The sequence below is a fragment of the Rhipicephalus microplus genome, chromosome 3, assembly GCF_043290135.1.
Source record: "Rhipicephalus microplus isolate Deutch F79 chromosome 3, USDA_Rmic, whole genome shotgun sequence".
Taxonomy (NCBI): domain Eukaryota; kingdom Metazoa; phylum Arthropoda; class Arachnida; order Ixodida; family Ixodidae; genus Rhipicephalus; species Rhipicephalus microplus.
The window spans coordinates 237,708,367-237,720,068 of NC_134702.1; the positions used below are offsets into that span (position 1 = coordinate 237,708,367).

Genomic DNA, 11,702 nt, shown 5'->3' on the forward strand with positions numbered 1-11,702 from the left:
CTGTCATCAGTTTGATATCCTTGCACTACAACATCTAGAGACCTGCGCTGGCAGAATTTTCTTTTTGTAAATTGAACGTGGCTTCAGCTTGTGCCTGTAAGCCAAAAAGCGCAGCACCACTGTCATCCTCATCTCGTTCCTGGAAGAATGCGCACTTGCTCCGTGCCTCAAACTTCTGCTGTGTTTTAGTTAGCCAGCAACGAAGAGAAAATGTCTTGTCGGCTTTTCCGTTCATGTGGGGTGGCTGGGCAAATGTATGAGCTTCATCGCCAGCCTCTCAAAGGCTAGCAACTTCTCTACGTGACTGCCAGCAGCTTCCGGCAAACATGGCTCTTTTGACACTACAAAGGTCTCTTGCGATGATGCCTTCCTATCCAGCACCTGCTGGCCTTAAAACTGGAGTGGGGAATGTTGAGGGCATTTGTCGCTTTTGACCTTCATAATTTTGGTGGTTGTGAGCCCATTTATTTATTTGTTTCCTGTTTTGCTATATATTACGGAGCTTCAAGTTCTCAAAATGCGGTTGCGAGACAGCTTAATGGTTTGTGTCCTATCTTTGTCCTGCCTTCCTAGCACTGTCTTCTACTTCTCAACTCTCAAACAATTCGTTGCTTGGAGCTGGTGAATCGTTTCTGGGAAGCACGCACGAAAATATGGCACGAAGATATGGCACTGCTTTTTTCAATGCACATATTGTACAGATATTTTTGGGATGCCCAGTTTGCGCGATGCCCCTCGGTTTTTTGCAAGTGAATTAACTTCGAGCTTGAAGGATGCTTTGTGGTAATATCTCCCGTTACTATTAAAACAAGGTGCCAATAGCAGCAATAGCTATATGTGCGATACGTGGCGAAGGTACAACAAAATTCATTCACGTTTTGTTCATTTGGCTGTCCTCTTGGGCTGTTGAGGGAGGGCTGCAAGTCCACAGTGATTCTTTTAGCAGCACTGCAGCCGATATTGCTTTTAATCTCGACAATAATGTGCACACTAATTTGAAGGCCAAATTAGCAAACGCGTAAGAATCGTGCAAATACAAAAACTGCATGACCATACCCGAAGTCTCGGTGTATATTGCGAAAATTGCCAATACGAACTCCAATAGTGTTTTGTTTGATGTAATGTTCTCATTAAATAGACACTGTTTACAAATAATAATACCTTTGAAATAGCTCTAGAAAAGTTTACAATGTGCTCACAAACTTGTGAAGGATTGGTACAAGAATATGTTTCATCCTCATGGGTGTGATGGAGGCATAAAGTATGAGAGCTTGTACAATGCTACGTGCAACATTGATTGGGGAACAAGTATGGTCATTGTTACTCTCGCAAGACCTGTCTTGATTGTGATTTTAATGCCAAAATGATCTATTCCCTTCTGGGAGCATAATTTAATATCAGTTATGAAAAACTGATACTCGCTTAAAAGCTATTTCAAAGGTTTGACATTTAATTCACTTTTATTGTTATTCGAATCACTTCGAAAAATCACCATTATCATGGCCCTGCCATATATTTCGTCCATATGGTACAGTGAGAGCCTAACCTCCGTCGCATTGTCTACTGTATATGAAACAGTGTTTGAAAAGAGACATGCCTAGTCCTTGCAGAGGTGGTTGCTTGCTTGGCCAGGGACCAAGACGTGCCTTCCTGTGCGACCACACTTTGCGATGCTGCTTCAAAGAACTGCAGATTGTGTGGTGGTGTCAGTCGCAAACTGATAAATTCTGTTCAAGGACAGGTTTTTGAATGACTGTTGTTTGAAACACCTACTACATTGACTGCCATAAAGCAGTTGGCACACAAATCTGCCCTTCACCAAATAAAGAGGACTCTTGTACAATTGGCAGGCTGTAAATAAAATGAGTTTGTTTTCTAATAAGTTTCTCTCTTACTGAGCAGTTGGATTTATCCACGACAAACTCCACTAAGAAGGGCTCGTCTTACTGACCGCTCTGTGCAAAAGCCCTTCTTGGACAAAAGGCACGAGAATGCGTCTACGAGGAGTCAGCACAAAGAGAGCCTTTCCCACTTGTCGCCTTCTTTTTCTCCAAGTTGACGAGGCCAGATTTAATCAGGTTAATTAGTTGACTACAGCATACGTCAAGTCCTTCACTTTGCTAAGGCACCTTGCATTGGTCATAAGTGATATAATGAAAAACATAACTTTTTTTGTACGGCCAATGCCGTGCCTTATTATTGGTGTGATAACTTCTATTCCTGTGGGCCATCAACTAGAATTACCTTTGGGATTTGTTATCAGTGGCTGCTGATCCAAGGTATCGGTTGGCTATAGAGTTTTATTCAATAACCTAGAGAAGAAACTGGTGCTTACCACCATTGAATTGATGGAAGGTGGTGGATCGTATAGCGTTAGCTAGTGGACTCTCTACTGATATTTTTCTAGTTTCAGTTTCGTTCTTTGCGTAGTGTGTGTAAAGGCATGCAATGCAGAACATTCAAACAGTGCTTTTGTTGCTCAAAGAGGCTGAAGGCCACTAGGTCTTTTGGTTTGCTGCAGTGCTGCAGCTTTGATAGTTGTATTTGAAAGTATTAGCAAAGTGTCGGGCACTCACCACTGTACACCGATGTAGCGGCACCATGCTAGTGCGGGATGTTGCATAGGGTTCACTTTTTTTTATGAGTGAATCTTTGCCAAAGCTCTTCAAATCACATGCAAAATGACAGCGAAGGTTTCTAGACACCATCGCGCTCCTGTGACTTGACTTCACAACAAAATGAGAGATGCATTGGAGGCAGACAGGCTCATATGGCATCGCAGCAGTGTTTCCTACTCCATAAATAGATAAGGAATACCTTCAAAGGAAAAATGAGCCTGTTCGTTTTCAAATGTGAAAAATAAATCATCATGACCTTTTGCCAAATCTGGAACACAATTGCATAACAATGCATACCTTTGTGGTTGAGTTTGTCAAGGTTTCAGTTCCATCTCATGTTCATGAAAACTTCTTGGCATAAACTATACATGCAAAAGAATAACGAATTGAAAATAACTTGATATCACCTAGTTTCCTCTTAGAAAACAAGTGTCGCAATTCTTGAGAACGAAAGTCTTTGGTAGCCTGTACTTTCCATCATTCCCATTGTGGTACAAGTGCCGCTGAAGGAGGCACTAGCACCATATTGCCCTCGAGGTATGCAACTATCTACTGCTGATGTACAGGCAATGGTGCCACCACGCACCTTGCGTGGACTGCGCAAACAGCCTACAGGAACACACCCGTTGAGTCTCTACAAAGGCATTTTGTGCAAGAACACCCCAGGAAATTCGCCACAAGGTATAAACAATGCTTGGGCCCTATGCTTTGTCAGGGAGCCAAGTGCATGGATTGTCACCTGCCGACGCTAGTTGAAAGAGCGAGACAGGCTCTGCCTTTGGGATGGTACATTGCCTCTTTTCACTATAACTTTGCAACCTTTAGTTTGCTTCAAACTCTTCTATATTAGTAACATTTTCAATAGTTTTTCTGTAGAATGGTTCTGCAATGCACTTCACAACCTCCTTTGGACATGTGCAAAGCTGGGCAGGTGGCTGGTTCCTGCACATTCGTAATTGATGTTGCACAAGCTTTAACTCTGAAAAAAAATTGCAAGCAAACACAGATGCAGAAAGGCAAATCCCTAACTTTCCTTAGTCATTTTTCTGATGTCAAACTAAGTGCAATGCTATGATGTTCCTGTGTACAGTATTTTCAGATTGCAATGAAAAAGATAAGTTTAGTGCTGAACAATGCACATGCTTTCTTATCGAGTTGTTCTTATTGCGTTAGCGTAATTTTTATTTGGGACATTCTAGCCAACATCGCCCTTACTGGCCAGCTGCGCAGCAACATGACACTGTTCTCATGACCAGTTGCTCATAGCGGTCATTATACCAAAAATGAAAATATATTTCAATCCATGGCTACTGGGAGTTCTATAGATGTCTTTGCAGTTGGTATCATCATGCAAAACATTGGAACAGTTTACGCCGAATGCCTTTTGTACATCAAAGGGTTTCACCGTATTTATGATTGCTTTTGTTGCATGGTAAACTGGGCAACACTGCACTTAATCTATTAGATCGTGCATGATAAGCAGATTCCCATGTGCAGTCTGTTTCACACTGAGGGGAAGCCTCGGAGTGCGAGGCATTGTGATGTGGCCAGCACTGCAGTGGCATGCATGCTAGCAACGCCTCACGAATGCGCAAACGCTTGAGAGATGCAGTGCTGAAGTGCATCTACTACGGTGGTATACTGGCTGCATTGTTAGGCATTGCGTGGATTTTATTTTTTCTGTTGGAACTAAGCCAGTATCTTTCATCGAGTCACTGTATGCCTTAACTGCAGTCTGGAATGCATGTAGTTATCGCTGTCGCTAGGTACATGACGAAGTATGAAAAGAAGTTTGAAGCCTGATGCGTGCATTTCACTGCCGGCGAGCAAGTCCTGTCTGGTGTAATGAAATGTCTTCAAGGACAAGCACGCTCAGGTCATGGTCTTATCCTAAAGCATTCCTGAATTTGTTCCCATTTGTTTGATTCTGGTAAACCCGCAAAGCTCCTCAGCAGTTGCTGTTGAGTGCTTTGTTTTCATTAGCATCAAAATAATATTATGCAGGTTGCCCACTCGTTATAGTGTCTACATTGTCGCAGCACACAGAAAGAATAAATATATTTGCATGCACTCAGTACCACAGCGTCTCGAAAGGGCAAACAGAGTACTCTGTCAAATACTGTTTCAGGAACTCCATTGTCCCCTGTAAAGGTAGAGAAGTTGGTGCCACACAACATTTAGTACAGAATATCAGCCCAGTTCCCGCAGTAACGATGCAATTTCCTCACTGCCTTACAATATGATCAGCCTGCACCACTGTAGCAGATGATGCGACTCATTCCATGCCCCTCAAGGGTCTGCACATGGGCGAGCTGCTGCCGGCGTGCAACTGCAACGCTGGCCGCATCGGGATGCCATGCACTTCCAGATTTTACCTAAGTGTGACTGTACCTTTTGCCTGACTGAACTCTCTTCTTCGCAAATGGTTGGCGTGGAGTTCAGCAAGTGGCTTAGCCATTTTTGCTTATTCATCCTGCTGAGGCTATTCACGATGTATTGTTAAGAGATATAGTCAGATATATTGCAATATTAAAACAAGTTTTGTGGTTCTGAGCCAAGAGCTTTAATCGCTTACAAAATGGCGAACTAAGTAAGTAGATCGTTCTTAGGAAGGCACAGAGAAACCAGGACGACTAAAGAACACTGGATAAGCACTTAGTGTAGCAAAATTGTAGTGATACAGTCCTGGGTGGTGTGAATTTTATTGTGACACTATTTGGTAAACATTGTCGGATACTTCCCACTATGAAGCACATGGCAGTACAAAGTGCAAGAATGTTGTCTTTATTTCGTGAGCTTGTAGCCTGCAGTCAAAGTACATTCGTAGCAAAATGGCGACGGTAAGCACATTTGCTGGTGATAAAAATCTTATCTGCATGTGAAAAACTCTTCATACATGTGGCATAATTATTCATTAATTTCGTCTGATTGGCTGTGCTCCCGTAACACCTAGAAGGCACACTTCTATTCTTGTCGCATGCACAGTTGGTTAATAATCTGTGACAACACTTGAAAAGCTTTTGACATATTGATGTGTGTCTTGCACCAAGCTGTGACTTTGAAACGTGTTGTCAGTTGGCTTTGTATAGTGCTGGTTGTCAAGCATCCTACCTTTCAAGCAGCAAAAAGAGAAACGAACATTTTTCCTAATGAACACAAAGCTTGTTGGGTCATGTGGCAGTGTCCAAGCATCTATGCAATATCACGAAACTAACTTTCTGTGTAAATTATATCATTACTATATTTTCCTGGTACATATAAAATCGGTGACATGGCCTTATCACAAGTGGTAATAGTCATCAGCAGGAAGATTGGGAAATTAAATGGGCAGTTTCTTTTTCAGCAGGCCATATAGCAATGCTAATTGCGGACAAAGGGAAACAGACAAAGCAGTGGTAAAAACAAAAAAATATATATTAGATTTCTAGTTAATTCCGTGTTTAAAAAAATGAAACAGTGGCCTGGTTCACTAGTTAAACAGTACCACAAGTCTTCATTAGTAGGATTATTATTAACATACAAAATATTGATGTGTTTATGGTACCTCAGATATGCGCAAAGATTGCTTTTTAATTGACAATCGCACAACTATGAGTGCTGAAACTTGAGCAACATTGGTGGGCGCTGCAGATGGGGTTGGCCACTCAGGGTATCATTTGGTGCCGTTTCGGGTATCGTTACAGCAGACAAACAGACAAGTGTACAGACAGACATATCAAAATTTTTGCGTCGAAGTACGCCAAGAAATACTATCGTCTTTAAAAAACTACCACTCTGCAGTGGAACAGCACTTATGGCTACGTGTGCTCAAGCTTCGGTGGCACTGAAGGCGCTGTTTTGAAATCTGTGGATCTGTGGGTGGTGAAGAATGAAACAATGTGCTTTGAGCATGTCCACTTCAGAAAAAAAAAGAAAGGCATTCTTGGCGTAAGCAGCCCGACAACACAGGGAGAGGGGTGAAGAACATCAGTTCTTGCCGGGAGCCAGTCAGGGTATTGTGCGGACTTTGCAAATAATCTGACGTTGACGACACTTGCTCGACCTCTTCAATGTCATGCTGTTTACGTGAAACCGCCGAAAATGTTGCTTGGACCTGAATACTCTGCTGAGCACTGTCCCTTACATTAAAAGGAAATTAAATAATAGGCAATGCTTCTCGCTACTAATCGGTCAGAAGTGCACCCGCATGCTGGATTTTCAAGTAACACAAGCATCTCGAGTTTTCAAATGTGGCATCAAGGGTTCTTTAATGATTCATGTTCCTGATTTATAGGTTTGATGTTGCTGTGTGCATGTAGAAGATAGCTGTGCAGATATCTTTTACTGGAAGGGCAACTGGATTGAGCCCAATGCAAGAATGGATGGCCTTTATGCAGGGAATTTAGGTTTGTTTGTATGTCAGCTAAAGCAGACTTTATTTTGACGGAGCTGTGAGGCCCAGTTAATCTTGTGTGGAAAACTGAAGTTGAAAGTGTCAGACTCTCCATTCGGTCCCACTTAAAGGCCAACTGCAGCGACATTTGGCAATCCGCAAGAAGTTAATATATAGGTAGCGTAGCTAGAGGTAGTGCCGCCTGCCAAATGTCGCCATCAAAATACAAGCGCTTACCTTAGAAAAAAAGCCTGCAAACGATGGTGTTTTTGAGACCGAAACTAGAAAAAACGACGCCATTATGGCGGATTGGAAGTGACATGACTGACAGAAAAATCGTCTGCTCCACGCTCCTCGAGGACGTACATCGCGAACGTGCGTATGTGTGTTTTTTGTATGTTAACTTAGAAAAGCTGCGTGAACATGCCTCTTATCGAACGCTGGTCCGGGCTTCCCACTGGTGGGTTTGCATTGTCTAAACCCTGTATTCAGAAACGCTACTTTACTTGAACATGGCTTGCCATCGACTTCAATGCAGCACAAATGCATTTCGAACCCGCTGTCTTTAGGCGATGCCAAGGCATCACAAACACACACACGTTTCAAACGTGAAAGCGGTTTCAACGCAGGAAAAAGCGATTCAGTAGCCGGGAGGATCGCTCACAAAGAGCGACGTGGCGACATTCTGTAGTAATCGTCACATCCGGTTCTGTCTGATTTGCCTGGGCACACCGCTAGAGCTCCGTGTCGTCTGCTTGCTGGAAATTAGAGCACCAATTATAAATTAACTGTGCGACTGCAAGATTTCTCGCTGTCGTTATCGTAACTTGCCGCATATATACTACGTATTTATGGTCGTTTCCGCCCAAGTAAAGGTTCGTTGCAGTTGGTTGACATTAGTGTTCAGCTCGCAACGTCTGGCAAGGATGGTTAAAGGGACACTAAAGGCAACTATTAAGTCGATGTTGATTGTTGAAAGGCAGTCCATAAACTCCGTAGTGCTACACTTGTGCCAAGGAAGTGCCTATTTTGAAACAAATCACGTTTTACTGGTCCAAATCGGGTTAGCGCACTTCAAATCGCCCGCCCAAACGGAGTGTCTCTTGTCACTGTTGCCGTGCACTATGTTGCCCGACTTTACTGCGTGGCCGCTGACACTAGTAGCAGCAGAACGAAAGCAGTGCGAGCCACAGCAGCAACAACGGCAATTCAACAATTTCCTGCCATCTCCTCAGAGATGGCAGACATTGGTTCAACTAGACCTTGCCGGATGGCATGACCTGCCCAGTTTAATCATACAAAAATTTAACTTTTGACCACTTACGCTATTCCCCATAGTAACGTCTGGCAGTTCTTTTTTCCATAAGAAGCAGCGTTTTATTACATATCTTGATGCACGAAAGGTTCTTTCTTTATTTAGTGCAGATAGTTCGATTACTAGTGATTAATTGTCGGCAAGTTTGTCTGATATCATCGGGATCATTTAGAGAATGTCCAACTGTGGCGCATGCATTCTAGCGAATTTACCTTAATTTATCGGTAAATAGGGCACTGCTGTTCAAAATATTGTCGTTTTAGATGTTCTCATACATTGAGCTTTCACTCTGATGTAAACTGTTATTGGACTTAGTGTCCTTTTAAGTGGCACTGAAATGAGAAACATTGTCATTGAAATGACAATGTTTGAACCTTTAACAACTTCACACTGTTTCAAATCAGTGCATTATTTTTCTTCAAAGAGCACATATTTTTCAAAATGTGAATTGCAATTTGAGGTAAATCTGGTTTGTCTGTTATCTTGTAATTGGCTTTCTAGGATATCCTCTACTGTAACTTGCACCTCGTAAATCACAAACGCTACTGCAGATGACTTGTATACTTTTTTGTGATGTAATATACATAGTAATTACATAATAATAAATTACATAATATTCAGGGAAACTCAATGCAATAGAAAAGATACATTAGGCATGACGGTATTTAAAAGACCGCTCACTAGGTTTGGTCATTGCAAGCAGATTAGTCCGCATGTTGACAATTTTGTCTGTGGTGTATTGTGCACGAGCAAAAAGAACAAACAGCTGTATGATAGGTCCATGCATCTTTGTCAGAAAAGTCAGTTGTCTTTCTACTTACTAAATAGCCAGCAGAATAGAGAACTTTTTGTTGGCCAAGTTAGTGTACGTTCATACTTGATTTTTGAAGCCCGAAAAAACAAAACCTTAAGAGAAAACATAGGATTAGCCCCTTCTTATCTCTTAAGGTTGTGTTTTTTGATGGCTTAATAATCGGTTATGCCAGCAGAAAAGCTGACAACATGGCGAGTCCTGTGGAATGCCGAGAAGGTGAAACAGTTGTGGTAAATTTATCGAGCACCAAGAGGAGACGAAAGTTTCTCAGTGGGACTGCCAAGTACAGGGTGTTCCAAGACGTGTGTCCAATCTTATTAAAAACATCAGAAAAAGGCAGTATTTGCTCACTGTCTTCACATTTGCTTCTTTTATAGTGGCAGGCATCTTAAGAAGGTTGAAGATATTATTTGGAATGGTAATTAGAAAAGCTAAAATAATTAACTTTTTAAATAGTTGAGTGAGGCAGTTGAATGAAATAGGAGAATAGGAAGTCCTTTGCTTTGGGCGAAGAACCGATTGCCACCTTGAGATTTCGGAAAAGCGGCCTCCAGTAATAACTGCAAACTAATGAAATTCTCACAAGTCTGCAGCAAAACCGAAATTGAAAAGAGCACAACTGAAATGAGGGAGTGTTGTTACATTAACCATTAACTGACTTTGTCGTGTGGGTGTGTGGGCAGTGCTCGCAAATACAGCATGCGCGATGCACATCGTTGACGAACGGGGAAGAACTGCACCCCTGTAACCGCTTTTTTGAACAGTGACGTCATTGTACTAGTCTGGTTGTTGCGCCGTTCGGTCCATTGGTTTCGGTTTTGTTGCAGCCTTTAAGAGAATTTTATTAATTTGTAGTGATTGCTAGAGGCGTTTTTCTGAAATCGTAAAGCAGCAATCAGTTTTTTGCATGAAATACTTCAATTTTCCCATTTGACGTATTCTCCCATTTGACTAATTAAAAAGGTAAATAACTTAACTCTCCTAAAGACAGTTTCAAGTGATGTCTTCCACTTTCTTAAGATGCCTGCTGCTACAGAAAAAGCAACTGCGAAGACAGTGAGCAAGTAGCGTCTTTTGCTGGTTTTGAAACAATATTGGACACATCTCTTGAAACACCCTGTATATGCATAATGTTATATGACAATCAATGGAAAGTTTGCATTGTTGCTGTTCATTATAAAAAAAGGCATATGAAATTTCTGCTGCAAACAGAAGTCACGAAGTGACTAAAATTGAGGATATTGCCGGAAAAAAGCCTATGCTCTTTGAGGCGCTCTTATTTTATTTAGATCACTCGTAATTTGCACTTATGTCTTTTGATTGACACCCATGTCTCTTGATTCATTCTTGATTCACTTGAGCCGCTTTCATGTGCAACGGTTCACTCTTGATTCTTCTTAACACATGTAGATTCACGTCGAATTCTCTTCATACTCGTGTTGATTCGTACGCCCAATCATTTTTGTCTGTATTTGGTGTTAGGAGACTTTGGGTATTATTTGTGTTCACAACCCTGCCATACGTCGAATATTTTTGTTTCGGTGAGTATGACGCTGTGACGTCAATAATCACCATCTATTTCGTGCGACTTCCTTGCATTTTCACCACATGCCCGGTTCTTATCAGCCCCATATAGCATGTGGGCATGACATAGCACTCTCAATGGCTAGTAGAAGCACGCATGTAGTTTTCAACAAGGGAAACAAGTCAGATGACGATTATTACTGTGTGACATAGTCTCATTGCTCTCTAATGCATAGAATGTCCTGGTTTGGTTAAAAATGGTGCACGTAGCACGTCCCATAATGTTTATTGGGTTATGCACATTCCATACATAAATGGTCTTTTCTTTATGCATGTGCATGTGCAGACCATTGATTCTGTTAAGTTAAGTAGTCTCTCATACAGAGTTTTCACTTGCTGAAATTACATCGTAGTTGTGGTACTTTAATGCCAGAAGGAAAAAAAAAAAAAGCTGCGCCACCAAGAAAAAAAAAAGAAGCTTTTTGAGCATTTGTGCTTTGCTTGGACCTGTTGCACTCTTTCTCGCAGCCATAATGCATCTGCCGTACTGCGACTGGCTTCTCCTGGCTTCCAAGTCGTCTCCTAATAGTCTCACGTGCCAAGCCCTCTGAGGGCCTGCTGCCGCTTCGGTGGCTTGCTGCGAGAGCAGAAGAATCTAGGAAAAAGACAGAAATTGGATCTTAGCGTGTCTGCAGATCCTGATGTGTTTGGACACGTACAGCCTCCTCCTTCCACGATGCACCAGGCAAAGGCTGCTGTGCTCGGCAAAGGGACATGCAGGCAGCAAAACTTCGTGGTGTTTTCGTGCCTCTTGGGTCATGCAGTGTCGCGGCGAACACTCAGTCAAGTCTGAATGGTATGCGTTCAGTGTGTGCATACATCCCCCTCATGCAGTTTCGGGGCCCTGCCCGACTGATGTGTGCGGCAGCAGGTGCCAGGTTTTGGCATTGGCCATCCTGAAGAGTCCTTGAGAACTTTAAAATTATCGTGACTTGGTATGTGCTTTCTGTTCATTTCTGTTGTTGCCTATCTTTCTGTGAGCTTTATTTGTGTGTTTGT

At 42.2% G+C, this 11,702-nt stretch overlaps 1 protein-coding gene across 1 annotated transcript in view; it reads left to right on the plus strand.

Moving 5' to 3' along the window:
• The window catches only part of LOC119169107 (ribosomal protein S6 kinase beta-1), a 151,087-nt gene extending 139,740 nt beyond the window's left edge, over positions 1-11,347 (plus strand). Inside the window, exon 16 of the mRNA XM_037420218.2 lies at positions 11,172-11,347. Within this exon, the coding sequence (XP_037276115.1) occupies positions 11,172-11,177 (6 nt within the window). The 3' untranslated portion in view covers positions 11,178-11,347. The remainder of the gene's footprint in view (positions 1-11,171) is intronic.
• Positions 11,348-11,702: the final 355 nt, after the last annotated feature.